Below are 18,214 nucleotides of genomic sequence, written 5' to 3'. Positions count from 1 at the left end.
TGATGAAAAACTGGAAACAAGGGAAACTTAATGTGGTTTGGCGGGGGCTATCAGGCATACAAACGCATTTAGCTCCACTGGTACATGCATGAGCTCTTTGCGCTCATTTAATCAAAACCCGAGAATCTCTATACGGTATCAGCTCAATATGACGTGAGAATGCTACGCTGCTCCCAGCCTAAAATATGTCACTCGTCAACAAAAACAACAACATATATGTCTGGTGTCATAATGCCTCTTGGACACTTCGTAGCGGAAAAAAAGCAACAAAAGTGTTGATAACCTACAATAAAAAGCATGAATAACCCCCGCTGTAATGTTGACTTATGTGTTTAAGTGATACCGCAAAGTGAGTCCAGAGAACACACGATCGACAAGTGCTGCTCGTGCAAACCATCCTGCTTTTTGCTTGTTTTTCTTTTCTTTTTTTAGAAATTTCATGTTACTTTTTCCCTAAACATATCAGAAATATTTGAACTCTGATAAAATCATAACTGCACTTAATGGGCGTTCAATTTTAAAGGTAGGAAGCGGGTATTTCCTGCTTAAAATTGTGTGGGACTACGAATTCCGGATTCCAGTGATATTTATAGGATATGGTTTATCATATTGACCAAATGATGACCCTGCTAGCCGTCTTTCAGCTTTGAGTCACAACGTGAAGTGTAATGGGAAAAGATAGACAATCCATGCAAGTCGTCAATAAAAACTTACTGAGTAACCTCCCTTCCCTACTAACACACCCGTCTCTGTCAGTCCCTCGTCCGTTTGTCTGTCTCTTCGATCCCCCTGGGGCCGTATCCAATATGCATCTTAGTGAATATTTTCAATTCAGTGAGAAATTCATAATTTTTGACAATGATTATTTTAAATACCCGCTACTGTTCATCAGACTTATTCATAATGCATAATTATATTATATTGTTCGTTTTATTAAAATTCAAATTAGAAACAAATATTTATTTTCACTAAGTTGAAAACTGTTACTAAGACGGCTCCAGGAATCAACTGGCATTTAACGTCCAGATATGAAGGCCGGGACCAAATTAACGTCCAGATATGAAGGCCGGGACCAAATTAACGTCCTGCCACCTTGCAGTAAGTATCGCGGTCTATTTGCGTGATTATTAAAGAACAATTATAACCGGAAAATGTTTTGAGTTCATACTGTCATGCACCAGTCAATTGTAACCACGACCCCCCCCCCCCGCACCCCCATGTCCGGGGATAGCGGGAGAGATGGGCCAAGATTTTACCTTTCAAGTGGCCCCGCAGTGCTTGGTGAATGCGGTGGTTTTGTCTTCGCGTCAAAAAAGCGGAAATTCCTCGTTGGCTCGAACTGGAGGTAAAAGACCGAATTCTTTATACTGTAGGCTCGACTGTTCCGTGTCTCGGGTTATTTTCGCCGGTCTCTGGGGGATTGAGCCAACGGGGTTCGACTGTATATGCGTTTGGCAAGGCTTATAAAAAGTGACATCTACACATTCGTATATCTACCCAGCGTTTAAATTATGGCAATATAAGAAGCGTTCGCAGGTCGTGACAAAGACGCCGCCGCCGACGACGACACAAGGTCTATGGAAAGATTTTGTCTTTTGTCTTCAAAACACAGCCAAGCCAAATAGCTAAAATTACTGCAGAATCATGCGAAAACAAGACTTGGATATTAAAAACTTATCTTAAAATTAATAGTATGTCATTGTTCGTGTAATATTGAACAGACAAATTTATCATGCCGTTTATAGTTATTTTATTTACAGAAACATGTATTGCACAATATTTAAGAGAAAAAACTATTTACATAACTGTTACCTGTAATATTACTGACACATCTAGGATCAACCTAGCTAGACAAATCATACATTCATTGTCATGTCGAAGCACATTTGCCTGACAAATCCTGAACCCATAATAAGTATTGGAATCACACGGCATTGACATTATTCACGGCATTGACATTATTCACGGCATTGACATTATTCACGGCATTGACATTATTCACGGCATTGACATTATTCACGGTATAACTTGGTGATGTCTCCCAATAAGACTATATAAGTCAATAATATTGGCTCGCTAATAGAATCACGGATATATGGCTAACGCCATATAATTCTATTCGACGTTTTCACCTATCAGCTGGCAGTACTAGCCAGTATTAAATAACAATTCTATCGGTTTACATGTACAATCCTATATACCAGACCAGTTCCTGTATCAGTGAAACATCGATCCGCAGACTTGTCAGTCATGTTTAAGCTGAACTCTCACAGATTTACCGTTTAGACCGTTAAGTTTGTGTCTCGAGGTGTGCCATTTTAGCGTAAATATCTAAAAAGCCGTGATTTAAAACTGCTGACATAAGGTCAGATAGCAGATTTTCATATTTCCGTTCGAAAATTAATGTTTTATTGCTAAAAGCGTTCATAACACTTTAAGAAAAAATGCATAAAACATCAATGTTTAAACATAGATATAAAAACCTTCGATCTGATCTTTTGTCAGCAGTCTTATATCTCTGGTATCCATGCATTTTCGCAAAAATTGATTCGTTCCATGACAAAAAAAAGAACTTGTCAAAACGTTCAAACTGTGAAGGTGCAGCTTTAAAAGCCTTGTGAGAGAAAACTTATAGATTCCAAAAAATGTAATTAGCTATGTTTTTGTCTTCTCATTTTGTTTCAGGCGTTGATTCCCTAGAGTTTGAATTAAACATTAACTAAAGAATTAACTGACATTTAGTTCACGTTGCGTCGACAAACTTTTAAAAGCTTTTAATAGTGTTATGTGGGCATTATTTTGTCAGAAAACTCTAACACAAAGTTTAACGTCTTGCAAGACAAATTCAGTAAATCAGAAAAGAAACTTTCTACACGTCTTTCTTTGTATCATTCGGAAGTGACGTCATCGATCTGTTTGGAACAGCTTGGTCATTTCCGTTGTCTACGTGGACAAAATTGTCCATGAATCTCACAGCGCCGAAAAAGTTCGAGATAGCGTTCATTGCCCCAACTGGTAGAATCCTGAAAAAAAGAAATTCGTTTCCTTGGCAACACAAATAATAAATTATTATTCAAATTATCATTTAAATAAAAAAGCTGTGTGAACATCATTTTTATCAATCCAGTTGGCGCAGTAAGTAGGGGAAACCGAAGTAGGCGGAGAAGTTTCACGGCCAACAATATGAACAATACTTGAAATTATTCGGGTTTTTTTACAAAACGCATTTGGAAACACGTTTTGCTTCTGTCCATCAGCTTCAATACAACATATACAGCCTATAGTTTTTAGTTTATTATAGTTTATAATTTGCAACCTCATAACGTGAACTCCTGAGGCCGCCACTGATTATAATTAAATTACATCTGATTTTCAAAATTTACACTGAATAGTTACGTCTAGTAAGAAAACATGATTTTTTATGCACCAGTCATTTATAACCATGCCCCCCAGGTCCGGGAAATAGCGGGGACTTTGACTTTCGTTCCAGCCAAGCCCGGGCAAAGTCTCCGCCCTGCGGGGACGATCTGATGGTAAAACCCCCGCCAAATGCCCCCGCACCCAAGGGACCCTATATGAGGCCAATTTCCCGCTATATTTGGCGTGAAGACGAAACCACCGCAATCACCAGGCACTGCGGGGCCATCTGGAAGGTAAAAACACGGCCAATTTCCCCGGCTATCCCCGGTATACCCCCGGACCTTGGGGGCCGTGGTTGCAATTGACTGGTGCATTAACAACTCACGTTTTACAAATGGTGAAAAAGTACACGATTCTTGGAACGTACAAGACCACCTGGTTGGTTAAAACTGCGTGCACTATTTTATCGGCGCAGTATGACACTTCAAGTGGCGGTAACACGGCTGGAAATCTGAAAAAAAAAGCAAAATTCTCGCCTTGTTATGAACTTTCAATTTAGACATACACTGTATAATGAAATGCTTTCTATAAAAGATTAGACTGCATGATCAAATATATCTAACCCACCGGAAATATTTAATAAAAATAACAGATATGACAAAAGTATGTTACAACGCTTCAATATTTCCATTACACGGGTTAATGCTTTCAAATCCAAATCGCAAGGTTCAACGTAAGATGTTCACGTATCACATGTTTTCACAAATCTAATACTATTTTATTACATGAATGCTAATACAATGAAACAGTCAATACAACAATAACCAGAATATACAGAATTTGAGACAAATACATATATTGTATATGAATATATGTAAGTTATACCAACAACAGTTTCGGCCCTCTCCCAAAACATCAAATAAGTTACCGAGATGCTTTTAAAGTAAGATTGTAATGTTTAAATCAAAGTTTATTGTTTACCTGATTATCTGTTAAAGCTGCACTCTCACAGAGTGAACGTTTTGACAACTTTCCTTATTTTTTGTCTTGGAACGAGCCAATTTTTGCGAAAATCCATGGAAACCAGTTGAAAAAAACTGCTGACAAAAAAATTGGATAGCATATTTTTAGGAATATAAACAACTTCTATATTTAAGTTCAAAAAATGATGTTTTATGCATTTTACTTAAACCGTTCGTAACGGTTTAAGCCATCAAACATCAATTTTCGAATGGAAATATGAAAATCTACGATCTGATTTTTTTCAGCAACCTTATATTATTGGGTTCCAGATATCTAAGCAAAAAATGCACTTTCCAAGAAAAAAAGTTGTAAAACTGGTAAATCTGTGAGAGTGCAGTTTTAAAAGATAATGAGAAACTATTAGTGAAAGACGTGAGAAAAGAGATAGGTAGAGAAGAAGGCTCCTGCTTCTGATTTACTTAAAACGATCCGTATTTTTTATGAAACATTGAATGTCTCTGAAGAAACAGACATTTTGATCGTCGGAGAAGCTGTTAAGACCGAAAAGTAATTTAGCAGAGTTCAATAGGTGGAATTGTCTTGTGTTTCTAAAAAGACGTATTCGTTACTCTGTGAAAGAAGAAATGTTCAACATCTTCGATTGCTTTACGATGTGTACATAACGGCGAGTTTCCAACTTGATTGTAAAACAAGTCAGAATTTAAACCACTACAATTGTTCTTAGTCTCGCACATTTCTTTCAAATTAATCTCGGTATCCTTCATAAGAACCCTTGTTTTCGATATGTTTTCATCCGTATGGGTGAATTAAAAGAATTGTATTAATTGTGATACATCTACAGTAATTTGGGAGTAAGAGTGCATCTTTAAGTAGCCTATATACGAACGACCAGGTTTATGTTAACTCTCCCCGACCCTAAGCCGGGTCTAATATTTCCAATTAAACGACACTATTGTACTCCTACTATTTCACATTAATTGAAGGAGACAGGGGATCACATATACATCAGACCAGCTAATGCATTTTCTGTCAAAATTTGATTAAACACCAACATAGGATACCTTGACACATGACAGGATAAATATTTTCAGGTCTGTTGTCATGGCGACGCGTCTTAAATCCCTCCACATTTAAACAATGAAGTGTCATTTTTTATTGTTATTTGTACAAAAGCGGTGTGAAGGTATTCGATGTACATGTACAACTACCATGAAATATTTTCATAAATCCCGACGACTTCGACATACTTGAATTTCGAAGTCTGGCGAATCCTTATTATTTTGTAAGCATTATAAAAGGTTATATAAATCAAAATTAAAAATAATGTAGGAAATAAATTACAAACAAGTTTGTTTGGCTTTGAAAGATTGAAAAACAGACCAAAAATGCAAATCATGTCCGATTTTAGTTGAATATAAGATGCACTCTTACTCCCAAATAAGCAGTACCACAATTGTTTTAATTTACTGAAAAGAATTAATAAATATCGAAAACAATTGTTCCTATGATGGGTACAGTGTTTCATTTGAACGAAAGGTGCAGAAAACACGATATTTCCACTTTATGAGACGATAGTTGATCACTGTAAATATTTTAGGACCCACCAATTATTTAATATTTTTGTGCTTTCTACTATTCTACTACACGGTTACAATCTTATTATCAGTGATTAATATTTTCCACAAACGCATCATTTAATAAGTAGTTTAAAACTGTATGACTAAAATTAATGTTTGTTATACATGTATATGTATTGATTTTAAATACGAGTATAGATTTAAAACAAAACTACAAACTGTAATAGATTTATCTGTACTAAATGTAGTTTCGGTCATTTATTCTACAGGTTTATCAGCAAGTAAAGCCCTTTCAGTTGACATGGGATCAGCGGGCACCAAGAGAAAACAGTATCGACAATGGCGCGATGAGGCCTAAAAACATTCGGTTCGGGTTACCTTAGCTTCGAAAATGGCAACGACCCTACCGTTTTTATAGTCAGTTGGTTAATAAAAAAAACAATAAAAACAATAAAAAGTGTATGTTTCAATATTTAAACCCTTAAAGCTTTATTCAGAATATTACTTTAAAACCATTCTAAAGAGATGACAATTATGTTATTTAATTCTTATATAAAGTCTAATAAATAATAATAATAATAATTAAAAGGGTACCTACCCTACCTGTTTTTGAAAAGGCTGTTACCCTAACCAAATCATTTTTGTGGCCTGAGAGTACAAGCTTGTTTATACATCGGCCACCTTATCGTTTATTGGTACATGTACGCAGATGCATGCATGCATGGACGTTTAACATCCAGTTTACTTTGCCACCGAAGATGAGACGTTTTGTTGTTACTACCATGGATTTGAAACATGAAACGGTATACCGGGCAGAAAACTGTACGCGACGAAACCCCACCCTCCTATCAACCCATGCCGGCCCCTATTCATCGTACAGGAGAATGAACGGTTTCGCGAGGTACGGGTTGCGTCACAGGTATGGTGAGGATGGTATGATGAGATAGAAGGGTCACAAACGTCAAATATGAAACGTTAACCCCTTACCGTACCTCATGTCACATCCCTGAAACAGGCTCGTCTTCACAAACGACGGACAAACGAGTGTCGTGTGCACACCGTCCGCTTCGGAAAACACCAGTTCTAAATTTAGCACCTCGGAAAACCCAACGACGCCAAATTTAGAAGCGCTGTAGTCGGTGAGGTTACGAAGGCCCAGGAGACCGGTGGAGCTTGCGATGTTAACGACATGGCCGTGGTTCCTCTTGATCATATAGGGCAGGAAAAATTTCGCCGTCTGAAACAAAGGTTCGTATTCAATCTCAGATCAAATCGGTCACGGACAAGATCATTTCAAGCCATTCGTGTAATACTAGTAAGTTGAGGAGTCGTTTCAGGTTTGATCCCCCGGGTTGTTCAAACACCTGATCCTACCTTTGAAACAAATGAGAGCTCGAGTAAAATGGCCATTTAATGACTAAAATCATATGCTCATTTAATGACTAAAATCATATGCTCATTTAAGGACTAAACTAGATATGTGCATTTAATGACTAAAAATCATACGTCCGTTTAATGACTAAAAATCATATGTACATTTAATGACTCAAAATCGTATGTTTATCTAATGATTAAAAATCATATGTTCATTTAAGGCCTAAAAACCATTATGTTCATTTCATGACTAAAAATCTTACGTTCATTTAATGTACCAGATGCATGCAGTGGCAAGTAAAACATTAAATCAACAACAGTGTCAACTAGTAAACAACAATGGTTGTTTTCTACGACATCTAAGCCATTTTGATCCAAGAAAGGGAGAACAAATCTAATACTCCTGTATGCAGAATCTCTTAATACAGCATTTCAATTATTGAAGTTACCATGGTTACGGTAAGAATAAGTAATCGTGACCTACCCAGAACTGCCCCAGCAGGTTAACATCAAACGTCCGTTCAATCATCTCATCCGGGCACTCGAGCAGGCTTCGCCCCGACACGACGGCTGCATTGTTCACCAGTATGTCGACCACGCCCACCTCCTCTAGGACACGCTGACCTACTTTCGACACGTCTTCGTGCTTCCTTTAAACGACATACAGATATAACATTAAACGTGTTCACATTCTCATTCATCAGAGGTTTGTTATGATAAATCTAACCTCTGATTCAATCGCTACAAAATCGAGTGCAAAACTATAAATAGATCATTTTTCTGACTTCATCGTCGACCAATCAAAACGCCCGTTACTTTAAGCTTACACTGACCGTCGATACCCAGTTTTGCCGCTTATTTATTGTTCATTAATTTTGTAAAGTTAAGCACTATGTTTTGATGTGGTACGCACAGCATCATCGCTCTGGTGTACGAGAATGACTTGTTCAGGAATCGGTTGGAAAACATGTTGGTTGAAGGCCTTTCGAGGTGCACGCGTTGGTTTGAAGTGCCAACATAAAATTCATTTTTATTTAGTTTTAATGTTTCATATTCAGCAAGCATTGAACATTCGTTGCAACCTATGTTGGTGTTATAATGAATGGAATAAAATTTACGAACTAAGATGATATGAAATTCGAGCTCAATATCAATTTGCATTTTTCTGAAAAGTCTTTCAATAAAACGATTCCGATTTTTGCTTGCAAATTTATTTTTGATTTTTGGAACGAAGAAGTGAACCTAATGCACTGTTGTCAATATTGTTTTTAATTATTTTCTAATTGAAAATGTCTCATCAAGAAACCGCACAACAATGTTGATTGGGTAGTCTAGAGCATTTTTTGTTTCCGACGAGCTGTATTTGTAACCATGGAAACAAAACTGTTAACATCGATAATGACAAAGCGATCACTTTCCTCTAAATACAATAATTATGTATACATGTAAGATTTTGAAAGTTGGTGCCAGTTGTGTGAGGCTGATTCACGCACCGAGGCAATTGCATAACTATAACTTTTACATAAGGCCAATATAAATTAATTGCTAGATTTTCGTCCAAATTGTTTTTTTTATGGGGGGGGGAGAACAATTTGTTCTACTTTTCTTAGTTTCGACGTTGAATATGTGTTCATGCTCTTTCTTATTACATAAGAGACCATAAACATGTGTTTCTAGAGGAACTAGGAGAACCATAAATGTAATAATGATCCTTTTTAACATGTGAATATTTACATCGACACCGGTTGGTATGGATAAACCCCGACCTCGGACAATACCGGACCAATACGCAAATACAGACCCCAGCTTAACATTTTATTTGATTCAATCAAATTTAAGGGCCGGCGGAAAAGAGGGGGTTGGGAGGGGATGAAAGTCAAGCCTTTATGTTAGCCTTACTAAACGGAACATAGAACACCTATCTACTTCAATAATTCGCTAGTATAGAACTCGGATGCAAATACTTCTGTGAATAGCATTGTTACGATTAATTACTAAAATGTGATGCAATACACACCCTCTGATATATTCGTTAGCTTGCGCAAAAAAGCATGCAACTTTTCTCACGAAATTTTAAAGATGCACTCTTACTCACAAATAATATTTACCACATTTAATAATATTGTTTTAATATTCCGAAAATGATAAATAAATGTCAAAAACAATGGTTCTTATGAAGGGTACCGAGTTTTATTTGAAAGAAATGAGCATAAAACATGGTATTTCTACCGTATGAGACTATAGTAGACCACAGTAAATATTTTAGCATTCACCAATCATTTCATATTTTTTGCGCTTTCAGCTATTAGATACACGGTTACAATCTTGTTATCAGTAATTAAAACTTTCCATAAACGCATTATTTAGTAAGTAGTTAAAGGTTTAACTGTCAAAACTGATGTTTGTTACACATGTGTATACGTATTGATTTTGAATAAGACTGTCACTTTAATAAAATATTTCTTCGTTAAATATGGTCAACACCTTAACTCAATAACATATATTTTAAATGATACGTATTTTATCCGTGCTATTAAAAAGATTGAAACTTGAAACTAAAAGGAAAAGGAAAAATTGGAAAGTGTTGGCTTTACCAGTCCACTGTTATAGTGGAAGACACTTAATAAAATAACATACAATCTTGGAAGACACTTAATAAAATAACATACAATCTAAGTACGTTCCCATGAAAACGACATGGTATTACAATTCTACACTATTTCTGAATACTTATTACTTACTATATTGATTAACGTTCAGTATATATATATTACAGGGGCGTACCTAGGCATACTGCAGCACGCCCGGGCGTACAAATGAATTAAGGTTCCCTCGAAATGGCCAGTAAAAAGTCCCATGTCAGGGGATATCGGTCCCGCTCCACCCCCATTTATCGTATAGGGACCAGAATATAGAAATACCTTTACATTTTTACATTTTTCACCGCTCTTAAGTGTACGGGCGTACAATTCAAAATGCTTCAGGTACGCCCATATATATATATATATATCTAAACTGTCGGTGCGCAAATGTCACAAAGATAACAACCTATACAAAATATACAAGGTCGTTTAAAGATGCTGTCCTAAGCAAATCGATACCATAAAGAAAACTGCCCATGAAAGTATTGTATACATGCGTAGAATTCCAAAAATAGCTACAGCAAAATCCTTAAAGGAGAAATCATGTCGCGGGAAGAACATTAAACTTAAAGGCCTAGTTTAAGGAATGTTTGGCATGGCACTCCCCTGCTGTGCATCGCCTACTAGTTGTACTGTTGTCACAGTAGGGGCCAATTTCCTGTGTATTTGTATATTGGCTCAGGCCCATTTAGGGTCCATTTCCATAATAAAAACCTCCAAAACTGCACAGCAGGATACTCAGGGATACTCAGATTAGATAAGACAATTAAGCAATTAGATTAAGATCAATACACAGAGTTTGTGTACTATACACAGTTTTGTTTTGTTTGTTTTTTGTTTGTTGTTTTGTTGTTGTTTTTTGTTGTTGTTTTTTTGTTGTTGTTGTTTGTTTGTTTGTGTTTTTTTGGGGGGGAGGGGTTGTTGTTTTTTTGTTGTAGTTTTTTTTATTTATTTTTTTATTTTTTTTTTTTTTTTTGGGGGGGGGGGGGGTCACTGATAAAAGATTTAAGATAAAACTAGGCCTTTAAACGGTATCTGTGACTGCATCTAGTGTATCGCGTTGTCTGATGTTTAGATAATAGTTGGGTTTATCAAAGGAACTAAACAACAGATGATACCATGGCAAAAAAACTTACATTAAAATGATATCGTTGTGTTCATTGCATTAACTCTTATTTACTGATGTATCACATAGCTTACGTCACATGAATCTTTCGCAATTTTTGCGAATTTTTCCATTTCAAAATTTACCGAGTATGTCTACCACGTAAATCGCAGTAAATTTAGAAATAGCGGTAAATGTACCAGTCCTGTAATTATCACGTGATTTTTCACATGCTGAATATACACACAAAAAAACAACAACTGGGGAACCATTACGCGCTGTTTGAAAAGCTGAGGCAGCCACAAAATATTATTTTGATAATGTTAAACTCATTATAAGCTCGTATTGATAATTCTAGGCTTTTTTAAGGAATACTGTATTTGCCAGTTTTGGGGATTATCTGGTGTCTAGTCCCTTTAAGACGTTTGTTTCGCCAGCCAATTCTAGTCCTTGAAATAAGTATTTCCCTTAACCCACTCCATGTAACAAACAAGATATTGAAATGCAGTAGAGCACTCTGACATTGACTGATGTACATCATAACATACAACATTACTTATACAATTAAATGTATATATGTAAGACATATTTACATTTTGCACACATATCAGATCCATCAGTGATAATCCTCGTTATACTATCGCTGAATATTATTATGAAATTTCAACTTAAACAAAACGCTGTTACTCAGTCAAATGTCCAAAGCTGAATGACTTTCAGCACCAAAACCCCTCGTGCCACTTGAATCTATGAACGCCACCTATCGGACATTAATTTTCTTCTTATTCATTTCATTCAAACTAAGAAAATTATATTTTTCGTATAATATGTTTTATTTAAAGCTTGACTGGGTTCTAGGTCTCACCAAACTTTTTTTAAACAAAAATCATATATTAGGTATTTAAACATATTTATATTTCATTTAAGTATTACAACATGGATCCATTCCATTAAGAATTTTAGAAACAATTGTGTACGTAGGATGCAATACCACTGGTACCAAATCGTTTGAAATGGCCCCCAGCCTGATAGCATGAAAGAAAACGGGTTCAAAAGCACGCGACTGGCCTTGTGCTTAATTAAAGATTTTCTCTTAGGAAATCTTTGCGCTTATTTAATTAATTAACTGTCATGATCGTACTTGCTTCCATTACCTGCAAGAATGACATTAATTACATCGATGTCATAATGATTCCGTTTGTTGATAGAACTTTAGAATTTACGCTTTGAATTACGCGTGAAGTAACTGTATCTAAATGGACTGTGATGTTTCACTCGGGCATTATTATGTTGTATCTTGGGATACTGAAAAGTACCCGTGCATTTGTTGTATTTTGAAAAAAAAAACTGAGGTTCCCGTGCCCCATTATAATTGACAATGAATTCCTCTCGTGCGTCTGTTCTTGTGGCCGAGTTTCCCGTTCAATGGTTTTATATTAATAATAAATTTCTTTCGTCAATCGGTTGCATTTTGAGAATTAAGAGAATAAAATTCCCGAGCAACGACCAAATCTTTAGAATTAATTTCTCTCATTCATCGGATGTTTCTTGAGGCTACTTTTTTCCCGTACGTGGGCTGTATCTTGAAAGTTTTCCGTTCTACGGTTCTTTGTTAATAAATTTCTCTAGTGCATCGGTTATATATTGAGAGACTGATTTAATCACGTGCACCTGTTTAATCTTATGATACTAGTGCATAGGTTGTACCTCCAGTAACTTATTATCTCGTACAAACGTTGTATCTTGAGAAGCAAGTGCATACGTTGTATCTTGAGAGACTAATTTTCTCTCGCAAAAATGATGTATCTTGAGAGTTTCGTGCGCAATTACATTCTTGAGAGACTGGATTTCTCTCGCGTACATACGTTGTATCTTGAGAGACTGATTTTCTCTTTTGTGTATACGTTGTATCTTGAGGTACTGATTTTCTTTCTCGTTCATACGATGTATCTTGAGCGACTGTTTTTCTCTCTCGTACATACGTTGTATCTTGAGAGACTGATGATCTCTCGTGCATACGTTGTATCTTGAGAGACTGATTTTCTCTCGTGCATACGTTGTATCTTCAGATTTTCTCTCGTGTATACGTTGTATCTTGATAATGATCGATTATCTCGTATATGTTTCGTATCTTAAGAGACTAATTTTATCTCTTGAATATTCTGTATCTAGACAATTTCCCGAACATTTGTTGTTTCTCGAGAGACTGCCATACAATTTCTTAGTAACATGCTTTTGTCTAATTTCTTAAAAATACAATAAAATTTTAAAGTGATCGTAGATTGTTCGTGCGATGACAATACAGATCGCACGACAATACAGTCAAAAATGAAGGCAAAAACCTCGCCTGCCGATAGCGAACACCAAACAGTGTGTATGTCTTTTTTTCCTTCATGTTTAAAATTTGATAGTGGGTATAGGATTTTATTTTTTAGGAAACCGTTTACGGAGGACGAATTGAAAAAAGTAACTCTTGGTTTGAATTTGAAAAGGGATGCATATTATTGCAGTGTCAATGTTGCTGTTAGCAACCACTTAGCATACAAGCACAATACGGTTAACTGATGGTGTGTATCATTATTTTGAGAAAGTTAACAGACTAGCTACACGACGTTCTCGAACACTGTCGTCTGTCAAATTTTCGTTTGAGGTGACGGTAATAGACCTAGAACTTGAAATGTGAAAAAGCTGTACCATATCATTGACACGCAAACAGAAAACGTGTGGCATTAATGCATCAAGCAGCACTTAAGATATAAAAGCTAAGAGCCGTTGCTAAGTTCTTGAGTAAGAGAACACTTCTTGCGTCATGGCGGTTTTATTTCATCTTCAAAGAGCACTGCAGAGCAAAAGTACATTACACACCTTTATGCAATTTATTTTATAAGAACTTCTAGTTTTACGACGCTATTCATGTTTGAGGTGCATAGTGATTATTTCATATACCCTCGGGCTCGTTGAAAAAGAATCTAGACTAAGCCTTTTAAATATTTAGGAGAAAATACATGTATGTATCTTTATAAAACCATTTAAAAGAGGTAAGACACAGGTTTTCGCTTTTTTCTTTTTATTAAAGAAAGAAAGAGGCCTTAATTTGGTGTATATCAATGAGGCAACAAATTCATGAGTCACCTTTTCTACAAAATTGCAGTGAAAGTAATCATAATGTGGTACCATATTTCACAAGCCTATGACATTTCATAAGACCTAAAAAAAATACATTTGGTTCGGGTTACCCGACCCTACCTACGGAATAGGCGCCGACCCTACCGTTTTTATAGTCAGTTTGAAAAAAAAATAAAAAAAAAAATAAATAAAAAAAAATAAAAATCTCTTTTTTTTTAAATTGCTTTTTAATATTAAGTTTAAACCTTAAATGCTTATACAGAAGATAGCTTTAACACCATTCTCCAATGATGAAAATTATTTTCTATATAAAACCTAATAAAAAAAAAAATAAAAAAAAAAAAAAGCCTACCTACCCTACCTATTTTTTTTAAGGATGTAACCCTAACCAAACAATTTTTTTTAAGGCCTAAGAAGGACATTTAACATGTTGGTCATTTAACATTTAGGATATTTTACCGGAAATTTCACAGGACATTGCAGAAGTAGGTGACAATTCAGTAGTAGGACATTTCACATGACATTTCATAAGTATATCATTTCACAAGTAGGAAAAATTAGAAATAGGACATTTCACAAGTAGGGCATTTCACAAGTAGGATATTTCACAAGTAGGACTTTTCACAAGTAGGAAATTTCACAAGTAGGACATTTCACAAGTATAACATTTCACAAATAGGATATTTCATGAGTATGATATTTCACAAGTAGGACATCAACAAGTAGGACATTTCACAAGTAGGCCATTTCACGATAAGAACATTTCACAAGTAGGACTTTTCACGAGAAGGATATTTTACAAGTAGGGCATTTCACAAGTAGGACAAATCAGAACTAGACAGTTCACATGACATTTCACAAGTAGGACATTTCACAAGTAGGGAAGTGTGCTCTATAAATATGTTTCAAGATGTCTCTTTCTCACATTATTTATAATATATGTTTTTTCTGTATTTGTGAGTTAATATTTTCATATAAGTTTTATCACAACTTCCCAACTGAAAAAAGGTAAGTATCAAAAATGTTGGTACAGTCTCAACAAAAGGCCCACCCTTGGGATGTTTTTAACAAAAAGCCCACCATTGGGATTGATTAAAACAAAAAGCCCAACTTTCAGGATGTAAAAAAAAACTGCTTTGTTAACAAAACAAGTCTGCGAAATTTAATGCAAACATATCTCTTCTTAGGCCTAAAAAAAAATTGTTTGGTTAGGGTTACATCCTTTTCAAAAATAGGTAGGGTAGGTAGGCTTTTTTTTTTTTTTTTTTTTTTTTATTAGGCTTAACATAAGAATGTCATTTTTATCATTGGAGAATGGTGTTAAAGTTATCTTCTATATAAGCAATTAAGGTTTTAAACTACATATTAAAAGCAAAAAAAAAGAACTTTTTTTTTTTTTTTTTTTTTTTTTTTCAGTTTTTCATTTTTTTTTTTCAAACTGACTATAAAAACGTTAGGGTCGGCGCCTATTCCGTAGGTAGGGTCGGGTAACCCGAACCAAATATATTTTTTTTTTAGGCCTTATTCTGATTGTTAACACATGCTGGTAAAAATATTAATAAAAAATATACATGTAGTCTTCATAATTAAACATTATTTCTAGATTTTAATTCCTTTTTGGAATGGTTTGCAATGATAAAAATATCGTATAAAATTCCTGTTAATGTACAATCATTTCTGGGACAATTACCCATGACGTCAAAAAGGTAGACTCTGAAACCTTATTAATGTTCATTTGGAAAAATGTACTTAATAACCATCAGTTAAGTTTGGAATTTATTCATTATGATATGTACCGAGGTTTTGAAATAACGCCATCATTTCAGTCATTACTTGACCAGATCTTCTACACAAAAATCACCATAGTAAAAAGTAGTCTAGAATAACAGACATTCAATATGTGATTCTTCCAATCTAATCCCGATTTGCCATATAATTTTTTTTTTTTTAAATTCCATCCATGGTACAATTATTTCGACTAAGTATAAAGTAATGCTTATGTGAATAAGAATCAGAAGATCTATTTCCAATTAAAGTTTCATGTATTTATTGTACTCAGGCGTGTAGCTGCCGCTAGGGCCAATTTGGGAATATGCAGATTGATGCTAGACAGCATATCAACATCTATACCCCCTAAGACTCTTCGGTATTTATTTCAAATTCAGGGTTTTTGGTACGACCAAAACTAAGTCAAACTGTCAAAAAAAATTAATTATAAACCCTCACCCGACATCGACTGTATATGTGTAACATACTCCTCCAGATTCCTTAATCAGTGTTGCTGTCTCCTCATTTTTCTGTAAGTTTATATCCCACAACACAAGTGTTGCACCAAGTTTACTAAATCGCACACAAAGTTCTCGGCCAATCGTGCCTCCACTCCCCGTTATAAGCACAATGTTATTCCGAACACTTTTTCGTGGTGGACTAATGAAAAAACGATAAATTGAAACTGTCAATTCCTTCAAAACAGTATAAACAAGCACAACAGCTTCAATAAATATACTGAAAGGTGAATCATCCTTATTTTCCATAGCTTGTCAAGTTGTATCTATGGAAGTAACAGACCAAACCAACCGGTCTTGCTTTCCTGCTTGCAAGCCATATAATGACATTTTGTTTCCCACATGCATATACACGAGAGTTTTGACCCTTAACCTTTGACTTGTCAACAAAACCTTTTAGACAAATCGCCTTCGGAACAAACGGTAATATAAATTCAAGACCATCTGTGCATGGATTAGTCTGGAGTACCTTCCCTTAACACTATCGTTATCGTACTGTATGGAATATCAGTAAGCGGGGAACCAGACTATGCACGGATATTTAACGTTCAATGCATATTCTCACAGATATTTCTTACCCATGACGGAGTTTTCATTAGTTTAGATGAAAACATTATTAAGTGCATTTTGCCATAGGTGATTAAAACATGACTTCATGAATGTTAGCAATTCTTTCTGAGAAGAAATAAACATTTTACCAATATTGAGTCTTTATGGACGAAACTTTCCAGTAAATCACAATAATTTAATAACTTAAAAGTTCCTAGTAAAATGTTTACATCTAGATTCAGCAAACCCTGGATAAACCTAATGATTGCATATATAAGTGTCATGTTTGGTGAGGATACCTGCAACAACCCAAAAACGTTATATAAAATCCAGAAAACGTGACTCTTCTGTTGTAGCACAATTAAAATCTAATTTAATTGAATAATATTTAATTGCACTAGAACACATTTGGCAATGAGAATAGAAGTGCAACGTTCAACACAATATTTAAACCGACATTATAAATTCAAGCATGCAAAGGGATTGGACCAAGAGTTTTGCCAACATCATTTACGGCCCTTTCCCATATTTAGTCTTAAATCTTCATACATGTAGGGCTCCAGAGGTGGATCCAGGATTCTACGTTAGAGGGGGCGTAACTTAGGGGCGTAACCTTTTGACTTGTGCCCCTCCCTCAGAACCGAATTGGGCGTATTTTTTACTTTTACCTTTATTGAAATAAAAAGTAAACTTGGACGATTTTAGGGGGTGGGCGCCGTGTGCCCCCCGGATCCACTTGTGTACACTGTAACTGATAAGAAAAAAATATTGAGCTCCAGTTTCCACTAATAACATTCCAACTTGGGAAGAATCCTGCAAAGAGGTGCCACATATTACTGTTACTAGAAATGGACTCTCAATACTGTTGAAAGACATTATTATCCACAAGGCTACTGGCCAAGACAAATTTCAGAAATTTTACTGAAGAGCGTCTGCAAAGAGGCAGCTGATGCATTAGTACTGACATTTCAGACCTAATTGGATTGTGGTATACTTTCATTAGCCTGGAAAGAAGCATTTATTACTCCTTCGTTTAAGATATGTGAGATGAGTTCAGCATCAAATTATAGACTGGTTTTTCTTACATCTGTCTGTTGCAGCCTGTATGAACATAATTATTATACATAAAATGTAATACAGATATTAGCTATCTAGAACAGCACGGAATTCTCATTGATGCACAACATGGATTTTGCAGATCAAGAGCATGCG

General features: G+C 35.5%; 1 protein-coding gene across 1 annotated transcript; it reads right to left on the bottom strand.

Annotated features, from left to right (window-relative positions):
* Positions 1–1,743: 1,743 nt before the first annotated feature.
* Positions 1,744–16,801, bottom strand: LOC128206346 (epidermal retinol dehydrogenase 2-like). The gene is made up of 5 exons (XM_052908737.1): positions 16,395–16,801; positions 7,780–7,945; positions 6,914–7,158; positions 3,746–3,871; positions 1,744–3,023 (listed from the first exon to the last, which is right to left on the bottom strand). The coding sequence occupies exons 1-5, from the start codon at positions 16,700–16,702 to the stop codon at positions 2,870–2,872; spliced, it is 999 nt and encodes a 332-aa protein (XP_052764697.1). The 5' UTR covers positions 16,703–16,801; the 3' UTR covers positions 1,744–2,869.
* Between the last annotated feature and the right edge of the window lie 1,413 nt (positions 16,802–18,214).

Source organism: Mya arenaria, chromosome 10 (assembly GCF_026914265.1).
Source record: "Mya arenaria isolate MELC-2E11 chromosome 10, ASM2691426v1".
Classification (NCBI taxonomy): domain Eukaryota; kingdom Metazoa; phylum Mollusca; class Bivalvia; order Myida; family Myidae; genus Mya; species Mya arenaria.
Note: the sequence above shows the minus strand (reverse complement) of the source record. Positions and strands in the feature narration are given on the sequence as shown.

Bases quoted from the DNA above. Each gene is read 5' to 3' on its own strand.
- LOC128206346 (XM_052908737.1), bottom strand. From the start codon at position 16,702: ATGGAAAATAAGGATGATTCACCTTTCAGTATATTTATTGAAGCTGTT. The intron at 7,946-16,394 runs GTGAGGGTTTAT...TGTCGTTTAAAG, and splicing joins ACATATACAGTCGATGTCGG to GAAGCACGAAGACGTGTCGA. The intron at 3,024-3,745 runs GTGAGTTGTTAA...TCTTTTTTTCAG, and splicing joins TTTTTCACCATTTGTAAAAC to GATTCTACCAGTTGGGGCAA.